Raw genomic sequence first — 12,623 nt, 5'->3', positions numbered from 1 at the left:
GGTCCCCTCCTCCTGCGGGGAGTTGCGTGCTGTTCTTGGATTCTAGGTGGCGGGGCTGGTAGAACTTGATGACTTTTCTTGAGGGGGAACATACTCTTTCATGCATGGCTATGTCATAATTTCCAGTAACGAAGTTAGCTCTGTGTTATGAGATCCTTCTGTTTTCTGGGGAAGGCATGCATGACGACCACACGAGTAGCATTCTCCCTTCCCGGAATCCCCAAGACTTCCCTGCTCTAGTGGCTGGATATAGTGTTTTGATATTTTAAAACCTGAAAAACAACACGTGGCTATGTAATTATCATATTTCAAGGCTTCCCTGAGTCTTTTAAGTTACAGGTTCAAATGGTGCTAACGCTGCATTTGTAAGTCATGGGGTAAAAGACTATTACATTGCGTTACAATAATGTTTTTCTCCTAAACCTTTTCATTTTGTTGTTTGTAGAAAGAGTTTCATTTCTTTGGTGAAATCAAACATTTCCTGTTAGATAATGATACCAGTGCATCTTTACCCGGTTCTGTTGGGAGTTTAGGCTATGACTATAATTTATGTTGAGTACGCAGCCTAGAAGATTAAGTTGTATTCATAATCTTGACAGATAAATTCTGAAAGTATATTGGATTCCGAAGCAAACATTAAAAACAGAAAATTCTGGTCTCCTTGAAGGATAATTCTAATTACATTTTTGGCCTCCTCGGTTCTAGAAGTGCCTTTAAATGTAGATTTTCACTCTACATTTAATAAGCACGAGGAGGCGCTTCCTTTCTGTGGGAGGAACTATTCTGTGACGACATAGTAGTTAGGGACACGGGGTCGAAAGGCAGTGGCACTCGAGTGTCACTAGGACAAGTGCACAGACGCGCAAGGAAGCTCCCAGACGTGGGCACGGCCTGCCGAGAAGTGGGATGAGGTGCTTCTCCCCGCGTCGGGGGTGCCACGTGGCTGACGGACGGCTTGCTCGTGGGAGGTGGAGTGTGAGCGCAGAAGTACGACGTAGGCATGTGCGTGCTTGTGCTGCGGAAAGTGCAGTCTGTCTGAGCGGGGTCAGAACCAGCCCGCGTTCTCTGCTCCCCATGGAATGGTTCTCAAGGGCACACAGATGCCCTGGGGTTTCCAGCCCTGGGGCTCCATCTGGTCTCCCTGTGTTCAGACCCACTGCGGTGTCCCCTTCTACACGAAGGGGATCCTTGTGTCGGGAGGAGCTCGGCACCCGGTGTCCTCTGGCCTCTGTGGTCCGAATGAGTGTGCAGTTTCCATCTGTCCATCCATCTTCATTAAAGCCAGCCTTCTCTCCGACCTTCCGCAGAGGGTCGGAGAGAAGCTGCATCAGGCTGCTTTTGTTTTCCTCACCCCACCCCCCCGTGTGCCATACCCACTTCAGTTTGACTCCACATTTGCTCTCCCTCCATCACTGCTGCATCGAGTGACCTGCACGTTTCTGCCAAGAGCAAGTCAGTAAAGGAACACAGCTCTGCAGTCTTGAAAATGCTCAGTCCCCTTCCCATCACACAGCAGTGCCCCTTCCGGATGAGGACTTCTGTGCAAGACGCAGACATGAATTAGTCCAGTGTCTCATGGATAAGGGAAAAAAAAAAAGATCCCAAAATGGGAAAAGTTTTGTTCATTTCTTTTTCTTTCAACGTTCAAGGATTCCCTTTACGCAAAAGATACTCTGGTGCAATCCGAGGAGACTCTATCCCCCAGTCATCCCGGATGGGAGCCTGCCTGTCTTTAATGACAGGAAGACTTTAGAGGGATAGTCTTTTGCTCACCTGTCTGGAGGTTGGGTTTAAGGAGGCAACCATTATTTCCAGCTGGTGCAGAGTTCGGTGGTTAGGTTTTCTGTGAAAGCCGGCACCCCAGCCAACAGGTGGTGATGTAGGTGGTCGAGGGGAAGGGTGGGTGGTATACAAGAATCCAGCGACTCTAAGTCCCTGATGTGCTCTGATGTGGCCCCCTTGGGGAGGCCCAGTGCAGAAGGAGACATTTAATCTGTGGAGTAGCAGACACCTGTCATTTAGTTACCTTAGTTGAAGAAATGGCAAGGTGTTTTTCTTTTTTTAAAAGCTTGAGTCCATTTAAAGCTATAAAAAAGGCTTTTTTCTTTTCGTTTCTAATCTAAGAAGAGAACAGTTGCTAACAGATGAGATTTCACTGGCTGATTCGTTTGTTTCAGATGCTTGAACGGATGCTTTAGAATTTTCTGCCTGAGCTACAGCACCAAGCTCGTTAGTCGGAAGGCGTTTGTGGCTAAGGCCTTGAAAGGGAAAAGTCTCAAGTGGGCTAATTTCTACTGAAACAGCATTTCGGAAGAAATGCAGGAAAAAGCAAACCCAAGGCCCCAGGGAGACCCCTTCCAAGCAAAGCACTCCTCCAGAAGGCCGAAGCAGGGCCGCGGCTCATCTGCAGAGCCGTGGCCTCCTGTCGCGGACGCTGCTCCCGGTGGCTCTTTGTCCTGGAAGGGAACGTGCAAAAGGCTTAACGGTTTTCCCTTCCAAGCAGAGACTCAGAGAAAGGGAAAGAGAGAGAGAGAGAGAGCAAAGGAGGAGGGCAGCCGCCCCACAGAGAAATGAAATGAACACAACTTCCTGACGCTGGCCAGTAAAAATACCAGAATAAAAAGGTGAAGCAGACCTGCCTAAGGTGGGCAGCTGGCTTCGTGCCAAAGTCCTGCATCCCTAGATTGCCCGAACTCCCAAAGACTGGCAGGCCCCTCGGCCCTGAGCTGACAGAGTTCCTTTTTTATGCCGGTCCGCCATGACCTACTGACCCTCCGGCCCCCACTCTCTGCAGTGACCCAGTCGAGAACGCAGTGGGAAGTGGGCAGGCCAGGAAGCTCAGACACACCATTTAAACTAACACATACACCCGCATGCCAAAACCAGTCCAGGTAACACCTCAGGTTCCATCTTAACGTGTCCTCGGGAAATGCCACCACACCCAAACCTCATCCAACATTGTCCGTCTCTAATTCGTGCTCAAAGCCAGTCTGGGGATGCCTCTTTGGAAGCAGTGTGGTCTAGTTTCAAGGACACTGGGAGTCAGGGAATCTGGGTTCTAGTCCCAGCTCCAGCGTTCACTTGCTGCGTGACCTTGGGCAAGACACTTAACCTCTCTGTGCCTCAGTTTCCCCCATCTGTAAAATGGGGGTAATAATGTCGACCTACCTCACAGGGCTGTTGTGAGGAATAGCTAAGTGATTGTAAAGCACTTTGAACGTATAATTGCTTATTATTAAGACTACAACAATAATAATATCGTATGCCTGTTTACTACCGGAACTTTAAGATATTCTTGTTTTTCTTTGATCTCTGTTCTGTTCTGTACTTACCCACCGAGAGAGAATCTTACCGCTTTTAAAGAGATCTGGGAAATGTATGAAGGTGTACACAGAGGTGCCTCTATGGGTTGTGTTTTCACATCTTACAGACTGTAGACTTTTGTCCGAGGGGTTGCTTGGTGAGGGAGTCTGCAGTTCTCAGCCGATTACAAGCAGTGGTTGAGGAGTCTGTGCATGCAGGGCTGAGCCCAGGATACCCAGAGGAGCCGACTAGAGTTTTAAGATCAATATTCAGAAGTAACTGTAGTGTAAAGACTTGAAGTTTCTGAAGTGTTGAGAGAAAAGAAGTGCTTATAAGCCCCTTTTGCCTGCCTTCGCCGGTGCAGACTGGAGGCTTTGTCTGTGTGTGTGTGCGCGCGTGTGCACGCGTGTGTGTGTGAGGGGGTATGCAGAATGCAGAGGAGACAGCCAGCAGAATGTGGAGAAGCCCTGTTCCTGGTCAGACTCGTTCAAGGGCAGGCCAAGTAGGAAAGTGGTAGCCACCCTCGGGAAAAGCAGCATTAGCGGAAGTCCTGCAGGCCCATCCGGGGACAGCTGGCGGGACCCCTCCCTGCCCTGAGGTCTCTTCCAGTGATGGCGTGTCTACTGTGACCTTTGCCCTCTGGCCTCCGGGGCTCCCGTTACCAGTGATCTGGCCTGTGTGCACTGAAGTGGATTCGCTGGCCTCACTTATGGAAACAGGCCCGGCCCCTGATTCTGCTCCCAGTGTGTAGACTGCTGTAAGTCTGGGAGCTCGTGGTGGTTTTATGGATTCTCACAGCAGAGTCCATGGGGTCCAAGAGCAGGTCTGACTTCACACAGCACCGGGGCAGTGGTACGGGGTGGGGTTGAAAGCTGGCCAGCACACTCTGGTGTGGCCGCACTCTTGTGAAGATGTTGAAGCCTCTGTATGTGCTACTTCACAGCTGCCAACATCCAGTCCCTCCCCAGATCCCTCTGTGATCCAACAACTAAGCTGCCTGGCGTAGCAGGGCCTCTAGGATCCTGCCCTGGTCTGAAGGCCCGCTCTGCCCCGATCGGCTAGCGCCTGGGATGTACCTCTTATTATGAATTTGGTGTATCATCCCTGAAAAGAGGCTGGCGAGCCCCATGGACACAGGTGTGGATCTAATTCACCGTCGGATGAGTGGTCCCTCTGTTTCTGTCAAGTTTATTAAACAATGAAGGGCAATATGTGCTTGCCCCTGTCTCGGAGGGCCAGGGTGACCAGCTGACTTCCAGATGGAGTCTCCACAGGGTAAAGTCTCGGCAGAACAGCCCCAGGTGGTGGGCATGGCAGGTGTATGCATATGCTTTTCTGCAGTCCTTCCAAATAAGGAAAAACTGGAGAACAGCGAACTTTCTGGATGGGATTAGGGATTGGTTTCAGTGAAACGAGAGGCTCTGGCCCCACAGAGGCCTGGCTGTGTTGCTGAGTGATGGTGCTAGTTATGGCTGCTAGCCAAAGGCAGTTTATGGAAACACCCAGAAGTCATGAGGTCTGCCTCTGACTTCAACTCAAAAGGGAAACAAAGCTTCCCTGAAACTTGGCGTACAGTCAGACCGCAGAGAGCTCTGTCCTTTGTCCTAAAACCTTGCCAGAAGAGTATAGCCTTGAGTGTAGGAAAGTTGTAAGAGACAACTCAAGTTTATTACCTGAGAATCTTCACAGACTCAGCAAACTTGGTACCCAACACCAGAATCCATGGTGCTAGACTCTTACACTCCCGGATGGAAGCCACGATGCAGGCCAGTATCCATCGTGGGGAAGCAGGTGTAAAGTTGGACACGTCGTAATTACACTGTGATATGACCCAACCATAAATTCACAGGATCGTTGGATTCTCTACTGTTTCTGAAAGGCAGGAGATCTTTTCCCTCTGACAATAATAATGATTATTTTCAAAAGTCTTCGAGACGATAGACTTACTGAAAAGAAGTTAAGACAGGTTATATTACATAGTAGCAGAAGGTCTTAATTATTGTGGTGTGTTACTGAATAATACCAGCCTAACGCCCTTCATTAGCCCTAATGTGTCAGTTTTCCACGGGAGGGAGCTTGCTAACACCTAACAGTCCCAGGGTCGGGTAGGTGCCTGCGTGAGTTCATTCTCCGTGGCATACCTCAGACCTAAGAGAGGTGGCTATTTGAGGTAATGGAGGGTATGTCATTCTCAGCCATGGTGAAGGCAACTCATTAACGAGTGCCAAAGGTTAGTTCAGAGAAGCCAGAAGTTTCTTTCCAAAAGTGGAGAAAGGTCAGCAGAATCCCAGGAATCCTAGATGAGATGAAGGGGCCAGTGCCCGAGGAGAGGTTGGTGCTGCCTGTCTGGGGCTGAGTTCTCAGCTGTTCTCAATCTTCTGGGTCTCTTTGATGTTTTTAAAAAGTACTGAGGACCTTTGTAAATCAGTACTTGCATTAGAAATTAAAACTGAGAAATTTTTAAAATACAGAATATATAGGTACAAAGATAACAGAGAGGTGGCATCGTCGCAGGCATGGAGCCTTTGAAGAGCCCCACTGTGCTCTGAGAGAATGTGTATATAAGGCAAAGAAGATATTAGGGTTGTGCAAATTACAGTCCCTTCATGGGCCGCCCGAGGTGTCTCCGGGCCATGCTTTGAGAACTGCTACTCTAGGGAAATGATCCCATATCTCCCCTAAAGGAAAAGGGTGCTGGAGCCTTTTTATGATCTCCCTGGTGAGGGAGCCTCCTGCATTGAGCACTGCCCCCACCCTGAACTTTTCTGTCCCTCCCCGGTGCCACGGCAGTCCCAACCCACTCACCCAGACACAGAACTGCCTGTTCCCTGTGTCCGCTGAGTTCAAACTGAGAGTGGAACCCCACATCTCCTTGCCTGTGCCAATCTGGAGGAATGCCTGTCTGAATTAGTGCGGGAGAGACGGTGTTTTTAAAGATCACCACTCCTTAGAGCCGCCCAGCCAAGACAAGGGTGTGTGGTCACTGGTCATTTCCATGTGGCGTTGGTGATACAAGAGCTCTGCTAAGTTAGTTGGAAGAAGGTTAACCTTGACGGAGGTTACAGGTGGGGTCGCCGTCCTTAAGTGAGCACACAGTTCAGAGTTGGCCCCGCCCTCTTTCCCGTAGACTCAACGACTTTGTCTTGGTGGTGGCCAGGATGAGGCCAGCAGGGCTTCACGGGGACCACAGGCCTGGGGACCTGAGTCGTAGCTGAGCCTTTGCTAGGTAGGGCAGGCCACTCGCCCAAATGGGGTTAGTCCTGGCCTCCCAGGATGTAGTGGGCTAAAGGACGTGAGATCGTTAGGACAGGAACAGAGATGCTGGCAGAACAGAGCTCCTGATTTAGGCATCTGCTGAGCTTAAACTGAGGCTCTGTTATCAGGGAACGCGCAGGAATTTCGGATCCTGGTGTTAAAGTTCAGCCAAGAATCGAGGTTGCTCAGAGAGCTCTGCGAGATCGTTCGCTGGGAAATGTCAGAGATCCCTTTCAGGAATTTTAAGAAAACCTTCCTTAACCTTTCAAAGTGGTAGGAACTTGATGTGTGCTGCAGGGCGCAGCCCCAGCAGGAACTTCTGTTGGTGGCATTACAGCTGACTCTCCAGCGAGTGTCAGATTCCCTGTGGGCGGCCCACGGCATGCCGTGCTCATGATTCTGCCCCTGGACGCGTGACTCAAGAACTGTGCATAATGGACACAAAGGCCACGCTGTCACATTTTCCCTGGAGGCAAAGGAGGACAAAAGAAGGGGTGTGCCCGTGTGTGATACGTATGCACGTGTGCATGAGGAGGCGGTGGGGGACAGCTGGTAGATGAGCCGGTTGGTTCTCTAAGTTGAACCTCCGGTCCGTTCTTCTGATGGAGCTAGTCGGGAACAGTGCCCTCGGATTCGGGAAGGGCGGCATCCCGCAAAAGGGTTCACCAGAACTTGCTCTTAAGGAGCTGAGCGAAGCCGGTGATGGAGGACAGGCTCCGCCAGACGGGGGCTCGCTGGCTGGCGTCTGAAAGCCGGGCACTCGCACCCGGAGATGAATGGCCTGGCCGGGTCCGCCTGGAGACTCACATCTCTTATCTCCACTGTTACAATGTAGGTGCGGGAGGGGTTCTGGCCTTGGGTGGGGCTTGCTGTGCGGCTGAGCGGGCCGCTCCCCAGTGCGTCTGGGGGCGCTAGCTCAGGAAGGCCGTCCCTGCGAGATCTGTCGCGCACCCAGGTAGGAAAAACGTACCCTGAGAGTGGGCCAGAGGAAGGGAGGTAAACAAGTGTTCCTATTTGATGTTAAAATACCATATTTTTATGCTATTGCTTCAGAGATACTTAGAGAGATTTTGTAGCTTGGTTTTTGTTTTGTTTTGGGGGCTTTTTTGGTGACTCAGTCATTCTGTAGAGTTAATATCTATAAAATTCCAATTAAATGGTGTCTAAAATTTAAAGCGGCAGTCTGCGGGCAAAGCGCCAACATTTCTCTTTTTTTTTTTTAAAGATATTTATGATACCGTCTAGCATTTAAAAATCAACCAGAAACTAGGCTTGATTCTGTTTAATATTTTATATGATTGGACATCTTAAAAATGTTTCTATTTTCTAGCAATTCTGTGTTTATTCAAAACCATAATTCTACTGTGATGTTAATGGAATGACTTTCTACAGCTTTAATTGTGTTGGTTTTAAGTGCTAATGACCACGTTTCAAATTAAAGTAGTATTTTGCGGATAGAGGTAGACACCGATATGAAAAATGAAAGAATAGCTCATTTTACTGATTGTAAAGTGTTTATTGCAAGGCAAAAATGTTCTTTTTCTTAGGGCTGTGGAAAAAAGTAATTTTTTCAAGAGTTTAAGATAGTTTTCTGGGATCAGAACTTGTGCCTATGGAAATTTTGGAGCAGCCTAAGCTACCTTTTAGCTTGATATGTGTGCTAGAAAAATTTCATTATCATGTTCTGTGATATGTAATAAATTCAGGGTGCTGTGTTTAAGCTTCATTTCAGTTCAAGCGTGGGGACCTCTGTTTCCCTCATTCCCAGACCTGGCAGACACCCCATCCCTGGTACCACTCCCCTCAGACACCCCACCCCTCCCCCCTGCAGACGCCTCACCCCTAACACCACTCCCACCCCCAGCAGACAGCCCCCGACCCCCGTCCTTCCCCAGATCCCATGCAAAAGAGTCAAGTCAATCCCTGACTCTTAGAAGATGTGTTTCTTCCTGTGTGGAGCGAGCAAAACATAACCGTGATTTCTAAACCTCCGCTTTCGTGTTGAGGAAGAGTGATGCTTTTTTTCCTCCTCTGATGTCTCTTTAATAAATATGTTGTCATTATTTGTCCTCAGAAGGGGCCTCTTGAGCCACCTCTCAGTTTTCTCCATGATCTATGTTGCGAACAAACTCTCTGTCCTGTGTCTGTTCACTGCACTCCCCTGATCTTGTGTACCATCGAAGACCTGCTGGAGACCGTTTTTGTTTTTCTTATGCAATTATGTTATGTGTGTATTTCAGTGAAATGTCAACCCGCCAACAGAGGATGATGTTAAAAATTATCCAAATAAATAGTTTTCTATTTCTTTTAATCAGACCTAGTCCAAATTGTTGAATGACAGTGAATAGGATTATCTGGGGGTTTTTTGGGTTTTTCCCCAAACTCAGGGGTATTCCAAGCCCGTGGTGCCTTGTGACATGGGTGCAGATACATAATTTACCTGGGGGTGTTGACTTAGTGTTTTGTCACCTGTGTTTATCTTATAGACACGGCAGCAGGTGTCTCAACCCTGGTCTCTGATTTGGGAGCCTCAGATCTGTGGCCAGCCTTTCCTCCCAGTGATCCAAAACCAGACAATGAAACCCTGGCTTAGCTAATCTTCCCTTGAGGACTGTGCTCTGGGAAACACTGAGCGAATGAGCTGCAGGCTGTTCGACACTGCTGGGCTGGACCTTCCTGCACATGCCCGCAGCTCTGTGTGAAAGAGCTCTCCCCCACTGGACGTTAGCGTCGCCTTCTCGGTGTTGCCAAGAGAATGGCAAGTGGGTCCGCGTCCAAGCCAGATGATTCCCCTGGCTCAGATGTGCCAGACTTGGGGATCCTGAGAGAGGGAAAGCATGTGTGTGTGCACCTACGTGAGTGTGTATGTGTATGCGTGTGTGCGTGCAGCTTGTGCCTGTGGTCAGAGGGACAGGGGAGTAAGAGGCAGCCTCGCTGACTGTACCACAGACTATTCTGGGTTTGGTGGCAGGACACGTGTGTCTTTCCCCGACAAGACCGTAGCATTCCTAGCCAGGTACCTGTGAGCTCTGAGTCCAGGCAGCTCTTGCACACCCACAGTGCATGAAATGGAAAGACCCCCTCCCCCACTCCTCTATTCAAAGAACGGACCAAATCAGACCAAGCCTGGTATACCATTTTTAAAGCATTGTCTCCTACGGAGGAGGCTTTTTTCACAGGAGCCTCTTAGAAAGCTCCCATAGGACTTTACTTTCTAAATTACCGTCACCACCACTGGCATCTGCGGAATACCGGTTGTGAGCATTCACATACCAGGGGGGCCAGCCCTGTGGCCACCATCCCCAGCCTCCCCGCCCCTCCCTACTCCCGCCGCTGGGAGTTGTGAAGGAAGGGCCGGGAAGTGGCCGCCTCCCCTGACGCCCCCCCCTCTAGGCCCAGCTGTGCCCTGCAGACCCCCGTGATGTAGAGTGCAAGCTGCAGATGCAGCCCTGTGCAGCTGGGGTTTAGACAGTCTCCGCTGTGGCTGCCGAAGGACTCTTGGCAAATGAGGGGGTCCTGCCCAGATCGAGGACAGGAGGGGCTTAGGCCTGGTGGCAGGGGGGAAACGCCTCTTTCAGATGCCAGTCTTTTTGTGGAAAAGGATAAAGTGGCTATTCTATCCCTTTTAAAGTCAGCATGCTGTTTTTCTTCAAACTGATGGTTAGAACAGGACTTTCTTAGAACCAGCAACTCCACCTCCCCTGTGTATAGCATAAGCATCTCTGATGTTTCCCTAACAAAGCCGGGAACAACAGAAGGGCTTCTCCCAGGCCCTGTTCCAGTGGAACCCGGGGCCCAGTGTAAGGAAGGCCAACCGTGAGGGCCTCAGGCAAAGGACTGTGTCTGCGAGGGGCCAGGAGGGGTCACCTGGTGGGTCCCGCACAGCCTCCAGAGGCTGGTGAGCCCCTTTCAATGTGTTGTGGTCTTCAAGAGGATGATCCAACCGTTGGCAAGTTCTTGGCCTGACCCCGGGCTCCAGGCCAGGGCACCACGGATGGCCACGGAGGCTGGCGCTGCACAGCAGCCTGGGTCTGTGTGCGTGTCGACCCATTCCGTCATGCTCCTGAATGTGCTGGTGATTGCAGTGTGTGCTGTCACTCCCTCGTTCCCACGGCTTTTTTGCAGAACCGGGGGCCCCGGTGGCTGCTTGGTCTGTTCGCCCCCTCACACTTGTACGTAGGTCACGGCCAGTGAGTCCTTGCCACCCTCCCTCTAGAGTGGCCGGGCTATGCTCCTGGCCCCCTCTGGGGCTCTGGGAGAGGACTCTGCAGGCCATTCTTCTAGGCATGTGCTCGTGGCCACGGCAGACACTGTTCCCTGCAAGTTGGGTTATGTGAGAAGGAGGTGACTAGGTCGGAGGCCTCAAGCATCCCAGGCTAGGACCGTCTGGAATTCCCGACCACACCCTTCAGCCCTGGAGCTTCAGGGACCCTTCAGTTACATTCACACGAGTAGTCACTTCCCTGGGTTTGCCCTTTGGAGAAACCTTCCCTTGCCACAGCTGAATCAGGCAGGAGCAGAGCCAGGACCCAGGCCGGGCCCAGCACACCCATGTTGTCTAATCCGTTTTGCCATTTTTGTTGATCTAGGCAGGATTAAGGACACTGCATGACATTGGGCCAGAAATCCGGCGTGCTATATCATGTGATTTGCAAGATGACGAGCCGGAGGAAACAAAACGAGAAGAAGAAGAAGATGTATTCAAAGTAATTATTCCACGCCTAGCTACACACTGGCCACTTGGAAGTAGCGGGGCAGGACTTCAGTTTGGGCAGTTGGTGGTCCACAAAAGAACCTGGAGAATGCACGCCAGCCCCCGGGCCTAGAGGGGCTCGTGGACCATGCTCTCTCCACCGCAGACCTTCGGCACCTCCTCTAGGGCCAGGCCTGCTCCTGTCCTGAGCTGGCCCCTCTCTCCCACGCTGGAGCCTGGCCACAGCCGCTTGGCCAGGGTGGCTGAGCATCCTGAGTCCTGCTAGCAGCTGCCCGCCTGTGTTACCCCCTCCTTCCCTGGGCCAACTCTTTGATCTGCCAGCCGGCCCTCAGCCCCCCAGCCCAGAGAGCATGCCTGCTGTCCAGCCTCAACCGCTGGGGGCTGCCAGCCAGCCCTGCTGGGTATAAGTCACCTCAACCTGGAGCGACTGGAAGAGCACACTCGTGGGACAGCCAAGAGCTTGCTCCCCAGCTCAGGGATCGGTAACCTTCCTCATTTCAGGGGGACCAGCTGCCACACAGACACGTCCGCCCTGATCTGTGAGACACTGAGATTGTTTTACAGGGATCCTACGGAGCTTACCTAGAATTTGTGTTTCGTGTAGAAAAAAATTACCTAACAAAGCTAGCCTGCATCAAATACTTGTTAAATTACCTGGTGTTGTCTCCCATTATTTTGCAGAGAAATGGTGCCCTGCTTGGAAACCATGTCAATCATGTTAATAGTGATAGGAGAGACCCCCTTCAGCAGACCAATACCACCCACCGTCCCCTGCATGTCCAAAGGCCTTCAGTTCCACCTGCAAGTGATACTGAGAGACCGCTGTTTCCTCCAGCAGGAAATTCGGGGTGTCATAGCCATCATAACCATAATTCCATAGGAAAGCAAGCTCCCAGCTCAACAAATGCCAATCTCAATAATGCCAATATGTCCAAAGCTGCCCCTGGAAAGCGGCCCAGCATTGGGAACCTTGAGCATATGTCTGAAAATGGGCATCACTCCTCCCACAAGCACGACCGGGAGCCTCAAAGAAGGTCCAGTATTAAAAGGTAACCTTTAAAATGTGTTTGCGCTTGGTGATGTCATGTCTGCCCGCGGTGCTGCTTTCTCCCCTGTGCTCTGGCACACAGGAGATTTCCGGGAGGCACTGGCACTCGAACCTGCGAGGGCTGTGAGCTCGTGGCCTCGTCAGGCACTAGCCAGTGCCGAACCCAAAGGATAAAGGGCCGCCAGCCATCCTGTGTCCTGCCAAAGGGGATGCCCCCTAAAACAGCAGCAGTTGCTGTAAACACTGCCTTCCCCAGCGGGGCCAACATACTTTGGGACAGGGGCCGGCAACCTTTGTGAAGGG

The 12,623-nt window shown here is 51.0% G+C and overlaps 1 protein-coding gene across 3 annotated transcripts in view; it reads left to right on the top strand.

The window, feature by feature from the left end:
- CACNA1D (calcium voltage-gated channel subunit alpha1 D) overlaps positions 1 to 12,623 on the top strand; it is a 296,621-nt gene that overhangs the window by 274,105 nt on the left and 9,893 nt on the right. For all 3 annotated transcript variants that reach the window (XM_040628679.1, XM_040628681.1, XM_040628680.1), the window contains 2 exons: positions 11,148 to 11,264; positions 11,954 to 12,321. In XM_040628679.1, the coding sequence (XP_040484613.1) occupies positions 11,148 to 11,264; positions 11,954 to 12,321 (485 nt within the window). The remainder of the gene's footprint in view (positions 1 to 11,147; positions 11,265 to 11,953; positions 12,322 to 12,623) is intronic.

This window comes from Ursus maritimus, unplaced genomic scaffold (genome assembly GCF_017311325.1).
Source record: "Ursus maritimus isolate PB19 unplaced genomic scaffold, ASM1731132v1 scaffold_14, whole genome shotgun sequence".
NCBI classification, from domain to species: Eukaryota; Metazoa; Chordata; class Mammalia; order Carnivora; family Ursidae; genus Ursus; species Ursus maritimus.
Note: the sequence above shows the minus strand (reverse complement) of the source record. Positions and strands in the feature narration are given on the sequence as shown.